A 17003-nucleotide genomic window follows, 5' to 3' on the forward strand; every position below is an offset into this window, starting at 1 on the left:
ACTTCCTTTCGGATGCGACGCGTCACGTACCGCGTTTGAGCACCGCGTGCGAGTTCTGATCAAACCTGGGTCCCTCCCCTCCTCCTCCTCCTCCTCCTCCTCCTCTCCTCCTCGTCCTCCTCCTCTCTCCAGGACTCGGGGAAGGGGGAGCTGGAGAAGGAGGCGCGCCAGCAGGAGGAGGCGTCCACGCGGGTGTGGATCTGCACCAGTACTCACTCCTCCACCAAGGTGGTGGTTCTGGACGCCAACCGGCCCTCCGAGCTCCTGGACAGCTTCTACGCTTGCAACTCCCACGTGCTCTGCATCGCCAGCGTGCCAGGTGTGTGTGTGTGTGTGTGTGTGTGGGTGGGTGTGTCTGTGCTCTGCATCGCCAGCGTGCCAGGTGTGTGTGTGTGCTCTGCATCGCCAGCGTGCCAGGTGTGTGTGTGTGTGTGTGCTCTGCATGGCCAGCGTGCCAGGTGTGTGTGTGTGTGTGTGTCTGTGCTCTGCATCGCCAGCGTGCCAGGTGTGTGTGTGTGTGTGTGATCTGCATGGCCAGCGTGCCAGGTGTGTGTGTGTGTGTGTGTGTCTGTGCTCTGCATCGCCAGCATGCCAGGTCTGTCTGTGGGGTGTGTGTGTGTGCTCTGCATCGCCAGCATGCCAGGTCTGTCTGTGGGGTGTGTGTGTGTGTGTGTCAGGGGAGTGTATGCGTGTATGTCTGCATGTGTGTTTGGTTTAAGGGAAAGGTGTGCGTATGGCTCTGTCTGTCTGTGTGTGTGTTTGTGTGTCACTAACGGTGTCACTAACTTTGTGTCAGTGTTTGATCCCATTCACATCAGTAGCACGCTCACAATGGTGTTGTGTTTCGCTGTGTGTGTTTGTGTGTGTCTGTTTGTGTGTGCGTGTGTGTGTGTGTACCTGTCTGTGTGTGTCTGTGGGTGTACCTGTCTGTTTGTGTGTGTCTGTGGGTGTACCTGTCTGTTTGTGTGTGTCTGTGTGTGTGTGTGTGCGTCTGTGTGTGTGTGTGTGTGTGTGTGTGTGGTTGTGCGTCCCAGGCGTCCTGGAGTCAGACTACCCCGCGGGGGAGGAGTTCCCCCAGGACCAGGAGGCGGGGCCAGGCGACGGCGCGTCGTTGGCGGGCAGCGTGGGCTCCGTGGTCAGCGACGCCGGCGCCGCTGCGGCAACGGAAGGGACCACCGCCGTCCCCCAGACGGCCCACTCAGGGGCCAACGACCTCCCAGCCGAGCACGGCGCCCTCTCCGCCTCAGGTGACGACAACAACGACAATAATTGCATTTGACGAAGGAAAAGCTGATATACTACTACTTGCCAGAACATATAAATGCATCTCCTTTCTAAAACAAGTGACTACGAGCATAATAATCTAGTGATGAAGGCAAAGTGCAAGAATAGCAAACTAAAAACAACAGGTGCTTAAGAGGGAGCCCAACAAGACTGACTCAAAAGTCCTCTCATCTATTGCATGCTGACTGAACGTTCTCTCTCTCTCCCGCACGCGTTCTCTCTCTCTCCCGCGTTCCCTCCCCCAGTGGACCAGTCCAGGGAGGCCAGCCCGGTGGAGGACGGCGTCCCTGCGGCGGAAGAGGCCACCGAGGCCACGGAGGCCGACGCGGGGGTGGTGGAGGAGGGCCAGGGGGTGGACCCGGGCCAGCCGGGGGGGATCTACACGGAGCACGTGTTCACAGACCCGCTGGGCGCCCAGCCCGCCGACTCCGCCCCCGCGGACGCCGAGGGGTGAGAGAGAGGGGAGGGACACTTCACCTCGGACAACGGCAGCATTTACGGACGGCTGGTTGCCTCTGCGCTCGATGGATGATGATCTTCTTCGCTTATCCTCTCCGTGTGTGTGTGTGTGCGTGTGTGTGTGTGCGTGTGTGTGACCCAGGTGTCTGGACCAGGACGGAGTCGCGTGTCTGCCCGAGGAGAGGGACCCCGCTGGGGAGGAGGTCCTGAGGATGAGCAGTGCTCTGCCCACCATGTGGCTGGGCGCTCAGAACGGATGGTGAGCAACAAAGAGAGAACAGAACCCTAACCCAGAAAACCCTACTCTCTACTCCCTTCTCTCTACTCTCTACTCCCTACTCTCTACTCTCTACTCTCTACTCTCTACTCTCTACTCTCTACTCTCTAAACCCTACTCTCTACTCCCTACTCCCTTCTCTCTACTCTCTACTCTCTAAACCCTACTCTCTACTCTCTACTCTCTACTCTCTAAACCCTACTCTCTACTCTTCTCTAAACCCTACTCTCTACTCTCTACTCTCTACTCTCTACTCCCTACTCCCTTCTCTCTACTCTCTACTCCCTACTCTCTACTCTCTAAACCCTACTCTCTACTCTCTACTCTCTACTCTCTACTCTCTAAACCCTACTCTCTACTCTTCTCTAAACCCTACTCTCTACTCTCTACTCTCTACTCCCTTCTCTGTACTCTCTACTCCCTACTCTCTAAACCCTACTCTCTACTCCCTACTCCCTACTCTCTACTCCCTTCTCTCTACTCTACTCCCTACTCTCTACTCCCACTCTCTACTCCCTTCTCTCTACTCTCTAAACCCTACTCTCTACTCTCTACTCTCTAAACCCTACTCTCTACTCTCTACTCCCTTCTCTCTACTCTCTACTCCCTACTCTCTACTCTCTAAACCCTACTCTCTACTCCCTACTCTCTACTCCCTACTCTCTACTCTCTACTCCCTACTCCCTTCTGTCTACTCCCTTCTCTCTACTCCCTACTCCCTACTCCCTACTCCCTACTCCCTACTCTCTACTCTCTACTCCCTACTCCGTTCTGTCTACTCCCTACTCTCTACTCTCTTCTCTCTACTCCCTTCTCTCTACTCCCTACAGTCTAAACCCTACTTTCTACTCCCTACAGTCTAAACCTACTTTATACTCCCTTCTCTCTACTCCCTACTCTCTACTCTCTACTCCCTACTCTCTACTCCCTACTCTCTACTCTCTACTCTCTACTCCCTACTCTCTACTCTCTACTCTCTACTCTCTACTCTCTACTCTCTAAACCCTACTCTCTACTCCCTACTCCCTACTCTCTACTCTCTTAACCCTACTCTCTACTCTCTAAACCCTACTCTCTACTCTCTACTCTCTACTCCCTACTCTACTCTCTACTCTCTAAACCCTACTCTCTACTCCCTACTCTCTACTCCCTACTCTCTACTCTCTAAACCCTACTCTCTACTCTCTAAACCCTACTCTCTACTCTCTACTCCCTACTCTCTACTCTCTACTCTCTACTCTCTAAACCCTACTCTCTACTCCCTACTCTCTACTATACTCCCTACTCTCTACTCTCTACTCCCTACTCTCTACTCCCTACTCTACTCCCTTCTCTCTACTCTCTACTCCTTACTCCCTACTCCCTACTCTCTACTCTCTACTCTCTACTCTCTACTCTCTACTCCCTACTCTCTACTCCCTTCTCTCTACTCCCTTCTCTCTACTCTCTACTCCCTACTCTCTACTCTCTACTCCCTACTCTCTACTCTCTACTCTCTAAACCCTACTCTCTACTCCCTACTCTCTACTCTCTACTCTCTACTCCCTACTCTCTACTCTCTACTCCCTACTCTCTACTACCTACTCTCTACTCCCTTCTCTCTACTCTCTACTCCTTACTCTCTACTCTCTACTCTCTACTCTCTACTCCCTACTCTCTACTCCCTTCTCTCTACTCCCTTCTCTCTACTCTCTACTCCCTACTCTCTACTCTCTACTCCCTACTCCCTACTCCCTTCTCTCTACTCTCTACTCTCTACTCCCTACTCTCTACTCTCTACTCTCTACTCCCTTCTCTCTACTCTCTACTCCTTACTCCCTACTCCCTACTCCCTACTCCCTACTCTCTACTCTCTACTCTCTACTCTCTACTCTCTACTCTCTACTCCCTACTCTCTACTCCCTTCTCTCTACTCCCTTCTCTCTACTCCCTACTCCCTTCTCTCTACTCTCTACTCTCTACTCCCTACTCTCTACTCTCTACTCTCTACTCTCTACTCTCTACTCTCTACTCTCTACTCCCTACTCCCTACTCTCTACTCCCTACTCTCTACTCTCTTCTCTCTACTCCCTACAGTCTAAACCCTACTTTATACTCCCTTCTCTCTACTCCCTACTCAATACTCCCTACTCCCTACTCTCTACTCTCTAAAGTCTAAACCCTACTGTCTAAACCCTAATCTCTACTTCCTACTCTCTGAAACCTATTGTCTAAACACTAATCTCTACTCCCTACTCTCTAAGCCCTACTCTCTAAAACCTTACTGTCTAAACCCTACTGTCTAAACCCCACTCTCTAAACCCCACTCTCTAAACCTTACGGTCTAAACCCTACTGTCTAAACCCCACTCTCTAAACCCTACTGTCTAAACCCCACTCTCTAAATCTTACTGTCTAAACCCTACTCTCTAAACCTTATTGTCTAAACCCTACTGTCTAAACCCTACTCTCTAAACCTTACTGTCTAAACCTTACTGTCTAAACCCTACTCTCTAAACCCTTCTCCCTAAACCCTACTGTCTAAACCCTACACCCTACTCTCTCTCTCTCTCTTTTCCTCTCTAGTCTGTATGTCCATTCGTCCGTGGCCCGGTGGAGGAAGTGTCTCCATGCCATCAAGCTCAAGGACTCCATCTTGAACATAGTGTGAGTAGCCAGAAGATGTGAAGCTAATTTAGTTTTTGACAGAAATCGTAAAAGACATTTTCCCTGACCCTGTTTCTCCCACAGGCACGTTAAAGGGAGAGTTCTGGTAGCCTTGGCGGACGGGACGCTAGCTATCTTCCACAGGGGCTTGGGTAAGGAGGAACCGCCCATCCGCCATCCATCCTAACCACCTTACTGCTCAGCAGCCGTTTTGGACCAGTAGCTTGGCGGCTAGCCCTGGTCCAGGTTGGTGTACTATTCGGGGCTGCCAGGAACCATTCATTGCGCCATAGGCTTTTTTCACTCAGTCTACATTACCACATCTACAGACAATATTATTTCATTACTCACTGAAGCGAAGATATTTTTCGAAAGTTGAAAGCCTTTTCTCTGAGGTGGCTACAGTTGTAGCCCCCACCTTTTATATAAAAAGCAACATTTTGCCCTTTTTTATTTTTATGTTATCATCATCATCATCATCTTCATCCGCTTATCCAGGGTCGGGTCGCGGAGGCAGCAGCTCCAGCAGGGGGCCCCAGACATCCCTTTCCCTAGCAGCATCAACCAGCTCTGCCTGGGGAATCTTTAGCCGCTCACAGGCCAGTGCGGAGATGTAGTCCCGCCACCTAGTCCTGGGTCTACCCCGCGGCCTCCTCCCAGCCGGACACGCCTGGAACACCTCCCTAGGGAGGCGCCCAGGAGGCATCCTCACTAGATGCCCGAACCACCTCAACTGGCTCCTTTCGACGCAAAGGAGCAGCGGCTCTACTCCGAGTCTCTCCCGGATGACTGAACTTCTCACCCGATCTCTCAGGGAGACCCAGGCCACCCTCTGGAGAAAACTCATTTCGGCCGCTTGTATCCGTGATCTCGTTCTTTCGGTCATGACCCATCCTTCATGACCATAGGTGAGGGTGGGGACGAAAATAGACCGGTAGATCGAGAGCTTTGCCTTTTGGCTCAGCTCTCTTTTCGTCACAACCAGCTGCTCCGATTCTCCGGCCAAACTCCCTCTCCATGGTTCCCTCACTCGTGAACAAGACCCCCAGATACTTGAACTCCTTCACTTGGGGTAGGGACTCATTTCCTACTCGGAGCGGACAGGCCACCGGTTTCCTGCTGAGAACCTATCCAGAGAGTGCTGGAGGTCGCAGGCAGCTGATGCCATCAGGACCACATCATCTGCAAAAAGCAGTGACATGATCCCCAGCTCACCGAACTGCAAACCCACCTCCCCCCGGCTACGCCTCGATATCCTGTCCATGAAAATCACAAACAGGATTGGTGACAAAGCGCAGCCCTGGCGGAGGCCAACACCCACCGGAAAGGAAGATGACTTACTGCCGAGGACCCGGACACAGCTCTCGCTCTGGGTGTACAGGGATTGGATGGCCCTAAGTAGGGACCCCCTCACCCCATACTCCCGCATAACTCTCCACAAGACCTCTCGAGGGACCCGGTCGTAAGCCTTCTCCAAGTCCACAAAACACATGTAGACAGGTTGGGCAAACTCCCAAGCCCCCTCCAAGATCCTTGCGAGAGTGAAGAGCTGGTCGGTAGTTCCACGACCAGGACGAAATCCGCATTGTTCCTCTTCGATCTGAGGTTCGACTATCGGCCGGACCCTCCTTTCCAGCACCTTGGAGTAAACTTTCCCTGGGAGGCTGAGTAATGTGATGCCTCTATAATTCGCACACACCCTCTGGTCCCCTTTTTTGAATATTGGGACCACCACCCCAGTCTGCCACTCCTTCGGCACTGACCCAGACTTCCACGCAATGTTACAGAGGCGTGTCAACCAAGACAGCCCCTCTACACCCAGCGCCTTCAGCATTTCTGGACGGATCTCATCAGTCCCTGGGGCTCTGCCACTGTGGAGTTGTTTGACTACCTCAGTGACCTCCTCCAAGGACATTGACGACCCCCCATCATCTTCCGGCTCTGCCTCGATCGTAGAGGGTGGATTAGTCGGGTTCAGGAGTTCCTCAAAGTGCTCCTTCCAACGCTCAACAACCTCCTCAGTTGAGGTCAGCAGTGTCCCCTCCTTGCTGTATACAGCTTGGATGGTCCCCCGCTTTCCCTTCCTGAGGTGTCTGATGGTCTTCCAGAAACACTTTGGTGCCGACCGAAAGTCCTTCTCCATGGTTTCTCCGAACTCCTCCCACACCCGCTGCTTTGCCTTGGTCACGGCCGAAGCCGCAGCCCTCCGGGCCAGTCGATACCCTGCAACTGTTTCTGGGGTCTCCCGGGCTAACATAACCCGGAAGGCCTCCTTCTTCAGTCGGACGGCTTCCCTCACCACCGCTGTCCACCACGGTGTCCGAGGGTTACCGCCCCTTGAGGTACCTATGGCCCTCAGGCCACAGCTCCCAGCCGCAGCTTCAGCAATGGAGGCTTTGAACACCGACCACTCATGCTCGATGTCCCCAACCTCCACAGGGATGCCTGAGAAGCTCCGCCGGAGGTGGCAATTGAAATCTCTCCGGACAGGCTCTTCCTCCAGACGTTCCCAGTTCACCCTCACTACACGCTTGGGTTTTCCAGGTCTGTCCAGAAGTTTCCCCCGCCATCGAAACCAGCTCACCACCAGATGGTGATCAGTGGACAGCTCTGCCCCTCTCTTTACCCGAGTGTCCAAAACGCATGGCCTCAGATCAGATGATACGATAACGAAATCGATCATCGACCTTCGGCCTAAGGTATTCTGATGCCAGGTGTACTTGTGGGCATCCTTGTGTTCGAACATGGTGTTTGTTATGGACAAACCGTGACTAGCACAGAAGTCCAACAACAAAACACCACTCGGGTTCAGATCGTGGTGGCCATGCCTCCCAATCACGCCCCTCCAAGTTTCTCCATCATTGCCTACGTGTGCATTGAAGTCCCCCAGTAGGACACTGGAGTCCCCTGCAGGAGCCCCCAACAGGACTCCACTCAGGGTCTGCAGGAAGGCTGAGTACTCTGAACTGCTGTTCGGTGCATAAGCACAAACCACAGTCAGAGTCCCCCCCCCCACAGTCCTAAGGCGCAGGGAGGCGACCCTCTCGTCCACTGGGGTGAACTCCAGCACAGAGGCGCTCAGCTGGGGGCTAGCTAGTATAGCCACACCTGCCTTACGCCTCATACCGTGAGCAACTCCGGAGAAGAACAGGGTCCAACCCCTATCCAGGAGTTTGGTTCCGGCGCCGGTGCTGTGCGTGGAGGTTAGTCCCACCAAGTGTAATTGGTATCGCTCCACCTCCCTCACAAGCTCCGGCTCCTTCCCCCCCAGCGAGGTCACGTTCCATGTCCCCAGAGCCAGCCTTTGCCGCCCGGGTCCGGTCCGTCGGTGTCCCCCGCCTTCACCGCCACCTAGTTGGCAGCGCACCCGACCCCGACAATTCCTCCCGCGGGTGGTGGGTCCACGGGACGATGGAGGAGGAGATGGTGCTTCCACGTTGCTTATTCGGGCTGGGCCCGGCCGGGCTCCATGGTAAGCCCGGCCACCAGGCGCTCGCATGCGGGCCCTCCGTCTGGGCCTGGCTCCAGACGAGGGCCCCGGGCTTCCTCCGGGCCGGGTCTCTCTTCCTTTTTGGTGTTTTGTCATCAGGGTTTTTGCCTGTAACCCCAGGTAGGGGGGCTAGGGGGTACTACCACTTGCCCAAGGTGGACCCCCAGACTAGTGGAGGGAAGGAGGCGTCTTACTTCTCCATTCTAGTTTTGCAACTAGCCACTGCCACTATTTTTTTAAATATTTTTTTTTATTTTTTATTTTATTTTATTTTATTTATTTTGTAAAACATTTTATTGAACAAATATAACATTTTGCACTTAAATAGCACATCCACCGATATCCACTCAGCTACTATGGTATCCACTAGCCTGGCTTCGCGATACTGTATGTGCTATTTAAGTGCAAAAAGTGTTTTTCATATAAGAGGTGGGGGGTTTCAACTGTAGCCACCTCGTCTTTCGAAAAATGTCTTCGGTGAGTAGTGAAAGAATACTGTCTGTACATGTGGTAATGTAGACCGAGTGAAAAAAGTCCATGGTATGTCCAATGAATGGTTCCTGGCAGGGCGATTTACCGGAGTACCACCCTGAATAGCATACCGACCTGGACCAGGGCTACTCGGCGGCCATTAACGCAGGGCATGCGTGGATTCTCAGCTCTGCGTGTGTGTGTGTGTGTGTGTGCGTACACGTGTGTGTGCGTGTGTGTGTGTGTGCGTCTCCCCACAGACGGCCAGTGGGACCTGACCAACTACCACCTGCTGGACCTGGGCCGGCCGCACCACTCGGTGCGCTGCATGGCGGTGGTGCACGACAAGGTGTGGTGCGGCTACAGGAACAAGATCTACATCATCCAGCCCAAGGCCATGAGGATAGAGGTACCCAGACACATGCCCTTCCCTTCACATGTCATTCCTGCCATTAAAGGGCTGTTCATTCCTATCCTATGGTTTCTTTTTAAGCGGTGCAGTCGCTTCTATATATGACGGGTGTGTCTGTCCGTCCGTTCGTGTGTGTGTGAGTTCGTTCAGTTTTTGACCAATCAGGATTCGCCAATGCCACTGCACACCAACAGAGATTGCTCATAGCTCTGCACCACCTGGGTGTGATTTTTTAGTATTGAAAACCAGGCCTAACCTACCAGTCTGGTCAATTTCCTCAGCATCCAATACATCCCAATACGCCAGACTTTTTAAAAAGGCCCTATGGTTTAACATGGATATCCTCTCCGTCTTGTGGTGTGTGTGTGTGTTGTGTGTGTAGAAGTCCTTTGACGCCCACCCTCGTAAGGAGAGCCAGGTGCGGCAGCTGGCCTGGGTGGGTGACGGCATCTGGGTGTCCATCAGGCTGGACTCCACCCTGCGGCTGTTCCACGCCCACACCTACCAGCACCTCCAGGACGTGGACATCGAGCCCTACGTCAGCAAGATGCTGGGTACGCCCCTCCACCTCCTCCTCATACTGCTTAAAGGGATAGCGCACTCAAAATGGGTTGGCCTCACTGGTTAAATGAGTGCCAAAAACATAAACATTTTATGTTTTGACATAATGATACATTTTTTAGGGTGCCGAAGAATTTTTTTCTTTATTGCGTGAACTGATTTTTACACACCCACAGTTATGTGCCAAACGATGTAGAACTGCCAAATAGAAATAGATTTGTTGAGTCATCCATTATTATTTAGTGCTGGTTGGCTGATATGCTTTACCGGGGCATATTATTTATTAAACGAGTGAGTTGAAAGGAAAGTGACCCCCTGATTCTTCAATAGTAAAAAAAAAAGTACAAGAGCCCTCAGGTTTATTGAGAGAACACTTTAGCAATGCAGTAACTTTTCTCATTGAGGCCAGGAAATCCTCAGGAACTCCTACAGTAGTTATGGCAGCTCAAATGGGATGAGACTTTGACATATTTCCCTGAATAGATAATGACCCAGCAAGTTATGCAGTGGTTGCTGACTTCCCTGTTACAGTCTGTCTCTGTGTGTTCTGTTGTAAGCTGTGATATTCAACATGATGATGTCGCACTCTTGTCAAATAGTGAAGTAAACAGACAGTAGAACTTGTGATGGAGCATGTTTAGAAGTTACGCTGTTGCAGCGTGAAGGATTTGACCTAAATTTTGCATTTAGAATATGGGTGCGTGACGGTGAGTTTGAGCGGGGCTGTTAACCCCCCCTTTGTGTGACAGGGACAGTGAAACTGGGCTGTTAACCCCCCTTTTTGTGCACAGGGACGGGGAAACTGGGTTTCTCCTTTGTGAGGATCACGGCGCTCATGGTGTCCTGTGGCCGCCTCTGGGTCGGAACAGGAAATGGCGTCATCATCTCCATCCCTCTGTCAGAAGGTAAAGACTCACATCCGCAGTCTCTTCCCACTGGACAGTGTGTTTCTCAGGTGACAGGAGTGCACCCTATTAAAAATCATCCAATGCATTTTGAGCGAACTGCTCCTTTTTTTAGTGTTTCGTCTTTCCATTTCAAAATGGCTTCTCTATTTTATAAAAAAAATCTTTCCATTTCCAAAATCCTCTGCTTATTGTGGTTTATGGGTCATAGAGGGAATAATAGACAGGGTATAATAGGTACAGTATAATAGACAGGGTATAATAGGTATAATAGACAGGGTATAATAGGTATAATAGACAGGGTATAATAGATTAATAGACAGGGTATAATAGGTATAATAGCCACATACAGCTTCTCACAGCCCATCAGCCAGCAGGAAGAGAGCGTGGGCTTTCATTACTCTAGTCTGTCTCTCTCCTCCCTCACAGTTCACGAGTCACCATCACACAGCAGCCCAGTTTTCTTTCTTTCTGTCTCTCTCTCTCACTCCCTCTCTCCCCCTGTCTCTCCCTCTCTCTCTTCTCGATTGTACCCCCTTCCTCTGTGTCCTGCTCCACCTCTTTCTCTCTCCTCCTCTCTCTCCTGCCTGCTTTCCTCCCCGCATGGCGGCCGGCCCGCTCTCTCTCCCCCGCGGGCGCCCGGCCCGCTCTCTCTCCCCCGCGTGCCGAGCAGCGACACAGGATCCGGGAAGAGAACCGTCTCGCTCAGCGCTTTGCGTACCACGCACTCTTAACGCCAATACCGCGCTGTGATTCTCAGTAGTCCTGTCGTGAATGTGTATCTGCAGTCAGCCGGACGGCAGGTGGCGTGGTGTCCCATCGGCCGGGCATGGCGGTGCGGGTGTACGGCGAGGAGGGTGGCGCCGACGGCGGCCTGGCGGGCAGCTTCGTGCCCTACTGCTCCATGGCGCACGCCCAGCTGTGTTTCCACGGACACAGAGACGCCGTCAAGTTCTTTGCGGCGGTGCCAGGTAACCAGGTGCCAGTGCAGTCCACCAACGTTCAGTTCACAAAGTCAAATCAATCTATTGCACCACTCATGCAAATTGCAATACTTAATAATGAAGGCATTAATATAATAGACAACATGATACTGTTAGTAATAACACATTAATACACATACACAATAAGAGTATAATAAACATTTTAAAAGCGCATAAAATGTGGGGATAAGACGAGTCTTCACTCATCTACTTCCTGCTCCAGGTCAGGTGATTCCGCCTCCCGGTACCGCCGGGGATTCTGGGTCGGACGACCCTGCCTCAGAGTCGTCGGACACGGTGACCTCTGAACCTGCCAAAACCTTCCTGGTCATGAGCGGAGGAGAGGGTTACATTGACTTCAGAATGGGTGAGTTGACCGCCACAGCAGAGGAAGTGTGTGACTCTGTGTGTGTTTGTGTGTGTGTATATGTGTATGTACTGTATGTGTGTGTGTTTGTGTGTGTGTGTGTGTGTGTGTGTATATGTCTATGTACTGTATGTGTGTGTGTCTGTGTGTGTGTATGTCTGCGTGTGTGTGTATGTGTCTGTATGTGTGCGTACTAAGTATGACCCCGCCCCCTCAGGTGATGACGTCGGGGAGCTGGACGGCTCGTCTGAAACCACGGTGAAGCTCCAGTCGGCCGCCACCAAAGCCGAACGCAGCCACCTCATCGTCTGGCAGGTTACTTCCTGTCAGGAGTGAGCCGCCCGGCGCCCGAGCCACCGACAAACCCGTCCTGTCGTCGCCGAGTTGTTATCGCTGATATTAGGATTATTAGAACGACCACAGTGGGTATCTGCATTGTTCGTAACAATTATCTTGAGTGTATCTTTTTTAAAGATTTCCTTCCTTTTTTGTTGTCAAGTTTACTGAGTAGGGCAGTCCGGATGTTAAAAGTGAAGTGAATTAATCTTTCCAAGTTTTCTCCTGCGATTGAGAGCAGAGTTGACTCACAGAACTGCACATTTGATCAATTAAAGTTTGTGTTATAAAGGGACTAGGGCCTAGCTTGAACAATGTACAGTACAGTTCACTGTCCATCTCCCCCATATTTGAAAAGGTTTTAGGGAAAAGGGAAAACGCCATTGATAATAAGGGACTCGAACTGCACAGGGAAACCTCATACGGCCAGACATGTTTAGCCCCTGGGTTTGACAGAAACATCACACATGTTTAATCCCTGGGTTTGACAGAAACATCACACATGTTTAATCCCAGGGTTTGACAGAAACATCACACATGTTTAATCCCAGGGTTTGACAGAAACATCACACATGTTTAATCCCAGGGTTTGACAGAAACATCACACATGTTTAGCCCCTCAGTGTGACAGAAGGGAACAGGTACTGTAGGTTTTGCATGCCGTTGATTACAGAGATGATCTTATTTCTTGTACTGTAGTTTTGAGTTGGACTTGTTGTACGTCCGTGTCCGTGTGTCAGGTGTGCCTCACTTTCCCATGTTTACCATTTGAGAACAAAATAGTTATTTTTGCTACCGTCACGGTGTGGATACTGTATACAGTGGAGTTGGGGCACATTAAGGTTGTGTATGTGTGTGTAGAGAGGGGTAGGTGTGAGTTGGTGTTAGCCAGCATGGAGATGTCCTGGTGCAGTATCTCCATCCATGCGTCTGCCTGAACTGCCATTTTAGATCAAACTCCCTGTTGTCAGTGTTCGGTGGGGGGGGGGGGCGGGGGGTGGGTTACTGCTTAGGCCGCCATTTTGGGGCTTCCTTAACATTAGAGCTCGTTGGCACTTTAAAATATAAATGTAAAGTTGCTTGAAGTTTGATGTGCTAATTGTTTTGAGGGAACAAAACAGTAACAGAATATTTATTGCTGTGAAAGGTGTCAACCAGTTACCAAAGGACAAAGAAAAACAACGAACTAAGAAGAATATTGAAACATCAGGAGTAACTTCTATCAGTCTGCATCCTCTCTCAGCTAAACAGTCTTACCAGTCTGCATCCTCTCTCAGCTAAACAGGCTGGTCACAACAATAATTGATGGGTATATATTTTTAAGGCTCAGTGTTTTAAATAATCTTGCTTCACAGGGAAATTAACAAATGTCATGCTGCACCTCTAAGCGATGTTCATACAGCACTAGATAAGGGTCTCTGGTCCTGATACTAGATAAGGGTCTCTGGTCCTGATACTAGATAAGGGTCTCTGGTTCTGATACTAGATAAGGGTCTCTGGTCCTGATACTAGATAAGGGGCTCTGGTCCTGATACTAGATAAGGGTCTCTGGTCCTGATACTAGATAAGGGTCTCTGGTCCTGATACTAGATAAGGGTCTCTGGTCCTGATACTAGATAAGGGTCTCTGGTCCTGATACTAGATAAGGGGCTCTGGTCCTGATACTAGATAAGGGTCTCTGGTCCTGATACTAGATAAGGGTCTCTGGTCCTGTCCTGTTTTGTTGTGTTACAGATGCTTTTGGAGACCTCAAAGCCAGTTTCTTTCTTTTAACGTTGGGTTCTGTGCCCTTTTTGTACTTTTTGTCTGTGGGACACTTTTATGAAATTATGTGTGTTTTGACGTGTCTGTAACATGATGGCAGAATACCAACCGGCGGGTCTTTATGTTTGTTATTTTATATTCCCAATTCTGCCTCAGTCTGTTTCTTTTCCTTTTCAGGAGAAATCCACTCATACTGTATTGTCTTGTCGCCATTCCAGTATTTATTCTTTTTATTGAGCCCAAGGCGGCTCAGAATGTAACTTTCTACGGGAGCAAAATGTAATAGAATACTATTACTTGTGTAAAAACAACAACAACAATTGTTTAAACCAATGGGTTTACATGGTTGTTAATAATGGTTAAATGACCTGTAAATGAAATAATTATGTTTAAAAAGATTGGCAGGCTTTTGACATCCATGAATCAAAGCAGTCCAGACATGCATACTGTACATTTATGTTGATCCATCAAACAACACACTCATTTTACTAAGCTATGCATGTTTTTTTTAAAGAGAACACTGCTACAGTATGTATTGGTTTAAATCCCTGTTTTATTACCACCGTTTTGGGTGGTGTGTGTGTGTGTGTGTGTGAGAGAGATAGATAGATGGTGTATTAGAATTGGTGTGTGTGTGTGTGTGTGTGTGTGTGTGAGAGAGAGAGGATGTAATAGAATTGGTGTGTGTGTGTGTGTGTGTGTAATGGGGTTTGATAGGGCACATTGTGTATGTATGCTTGTGTGTATCTTATCGCCCTGGGGACGGTGTTCAGTAGTGTGTACCAGGCCTGTCTCTGGGGCCCTGTGGACAGTGTTCAGTAGTGTGTACCAGGCCTGTCTCTGGGGCCCTGGGGCCGGTGTTCAGTAGTGTGTACCAGGCCTGTCTCTGGGGCCCTGTGGACAGTGTTCAGTAGTGTGTACCAGGCCTGTCTCTGGGGCCCTGTGGACAGTGTTCAGTAGTGTGTACCAGGCCTGTCTCTGGGGCCCTGTGGACAGTGTTCAGTAGTGTGTACCAGGCCTGTCTCTGGGGCCCTGGGGCCGGTGTTCAGTAGTGTGTACCAGGCCTGTCTCTGGGGCCCTGGGGACAGTGTTCAGTAGTGTGTACCAGGCCTGTCTCTGGGGCCCTGTGGACAGTGTTCAGTAGTGTGTACCAGGCCTGTCTCTGGGGCCCTGGGGACAGTGTTCAGTAGTGTGTACCAGGCCTGTCTCTGGGGCCCTGGGGACAGTGTTCAGTAGTGTGTACCAGGCCTGTCTCTGGGGCCCTGGGGCCGGTGTTCAGTAGTGTGTACCAGGCCTGTCTCTGGGGCCCTGGGGACAGTGTTCAGTAGTGTGTACCAGGCCTGTCTCTGGGGCCCTGGGGACAGTGTTCAGTAGTGTGTACCAGGCCTGTATCTGGGGCCCCTAAAACTGTACATGCGGCCACGACTGTGGTTCCTCCTGGTAAATGTTTGCTAAAACAGCGTCATAGCCTTATTTTTAACAATCTATTAAACTCAATTTCATGGGAAATTAATTGTGGTCTAGTGTTTCATTTATCATGGTGTGCTGCTAATACTATATACTTTGAAACATTTATTTGTTTTGATATATCAGCACTCGTTTTTTGATGAGTTTACGACTGCGTCAAAATTCACCCCAGGTATTTCACAGTATTTCCAAGTGGTGTTTGGCCCAGGCTTGTACAGCTCTGAAAGAACACAAGAGCAAAGCCTAACCATAAGGCATGTAGTTTCATTTCCTCCAGACATTATTATTATTGAATTAACAGAATATCAAGATGGTTTGAGAGAAGCCATGCAGCTTGTTAAGCTGTCAACGTTGGCTGTTATGACCAGAATATTTGTTAATTTATAGTCTTGTTTTTTTCCATCTTTATGAAAATATTTACTTTCTAACATATAACCAAAATGTCATCATCATGATGATGATGATGATGAACCAAAATGTATTCCAGTGATGGCCACCAGGGGGTAGTATATCATAATTTACCATGGCGTAGGTAGGCTACTAGGTAGGCTGGCTAGACGAGGTATCCTGGCAGTAGAACTCGATGGCAGGGAGCTAACTAGATATTTTAACTATGGGGTTTTTAGTTATTTATTGATCGCCGGGGCTAAAGTATTGGTGGCGGTGGGATTCAAACTCACCATGGAAATGACTGGACTCTAAATTCTGCACCTTAAGTTCTCTGCCACTCGAACGTTGCTTGTTTATCAACCTTTGGTCAGTTTGGTGATTTCATACGGTTTCACGATACCGTGGAAAGGAATGAATGCGATGGTCACACACGCACCTTTAAACTCTAGGTATGTTGTTAGACTATATAGCCTAGCGGACAAGGCCTAGCCTACTCGTTATGGTAAGGTTGTTGTTCCACTGGTTAATCTTGTTCCAGATTAGCTCTAAATCTCAAATCTTATTGTGGTCGAAGATGAGGTCCGTAGATGACTATAGGATGTTGCCTCCACCGGAACAACGCCAGTTGTAGATACAGGAGTTCAGTTGTCAACCGCTGCTTTCCGTTGAGCTGAGGCCGGTGTTAGTCCCCTTCTCCACCAGTAGGGGGCAACGCTGTTCTGGTCAACCGCGGGCTGCACAGCAACACCGCACACATAACGACTTCCATGAAATTACATCACGATGTGAGCCCCCCCCCCCCTGCCATCCCCACCTACTCTTGAACCATGCGGGGGCTGAGACTCTCTCACACACACAGACACAAACTGCTGAGGGGCTTCTGTTCTGACGTCACGCGGTGCGTGGTTGCCCAGAGAGGGGATTCTGGAGCGGTAACATGGCGAGCTGCTGCTGTGTCTGTTCTTGCTACGAGAGCACAATGCACAAAAAAACAAACAGACGACCCCCCACCACGCCCACCCCACCCAGTGGCATCGTAGTAGCCTGCTGGCGGTAACCTGCGCTGGAAAAGAAAGTGTTCACGAGGAGATGTAAAACACACTCCAGGCATCTGTGGCGCCCCAGTTCCAGTCCCCAGCCTTTATATTCATGAAGAAGAAGGTGTTTATGCAAATGTTTTTATGGTACACTA

At 50.3% G+C, this 17003-nt stretch overlaps 1 protein-coding gene across 1 annotated transcript in view; it reads left to right on the top strand.

Annotated features, from left to right (window-relative positions):
- The window catches only part of spag9a (sperm associated antigen 9a), a gene marked incomplete at its 5' end in the record, with an annotated part of 34881 nt that extends 21739 nt beyond the window's left edge, over nt 1–13142 (top strand). Inside the window, 12 exons of the mRNA XM_084439005.1 lie at nt 133–319; nt 1035–1247; nt 1530–1734; nt 1886–2002; nt 4585–4665; nt 4750–4817; nt 8887–9035; nt 9421–9592; nt 10391–10504; nt 11293–11475; nt 11711–11854; nt 12072–13142. Coding sequence (XP_084295131.1) covers nt 133–319; nt 1035–1247; nt 1530–1734; nt 1886–2002; nt 4585–4665; nt 4750–4817; nt 8887–9035; nt 9421–9592; nt 10391–10504; nt 11293–11475; nt 11711–11854; nt 12072–12190 — 1752 coding nt within the window. The 3' untranslated portion in view covers nt 12191–13142. The remainder of the gene's footprint in view (nt 1–132; nt 320–1034; nt 1248–1529; nt 1735–1885; nt 2003–4584; nt 4666–4749; nt 4818–8886; nt 9036–9420; nt 9593–10390; nt 10505–11292; nt 11476–11710; nt 11855–12071) is intronic.
- Between the last annotated feature and the right edge of the window lie 3861 nt (nt 13143–17003).

This window comes from Borostomias antarcticus (genome assembly GCF_949987555.1).
Source record: "Borostomias antarcticus genome assembly, chromosome: 5".
Classification (NCBI taxonomy): domain Eukaryota; kingdom Metazoa; phylum Chordata; class Actinopteri; order Stomiiformes; family Stomiidae; genus Borostomias; species Borostomias antarcticus.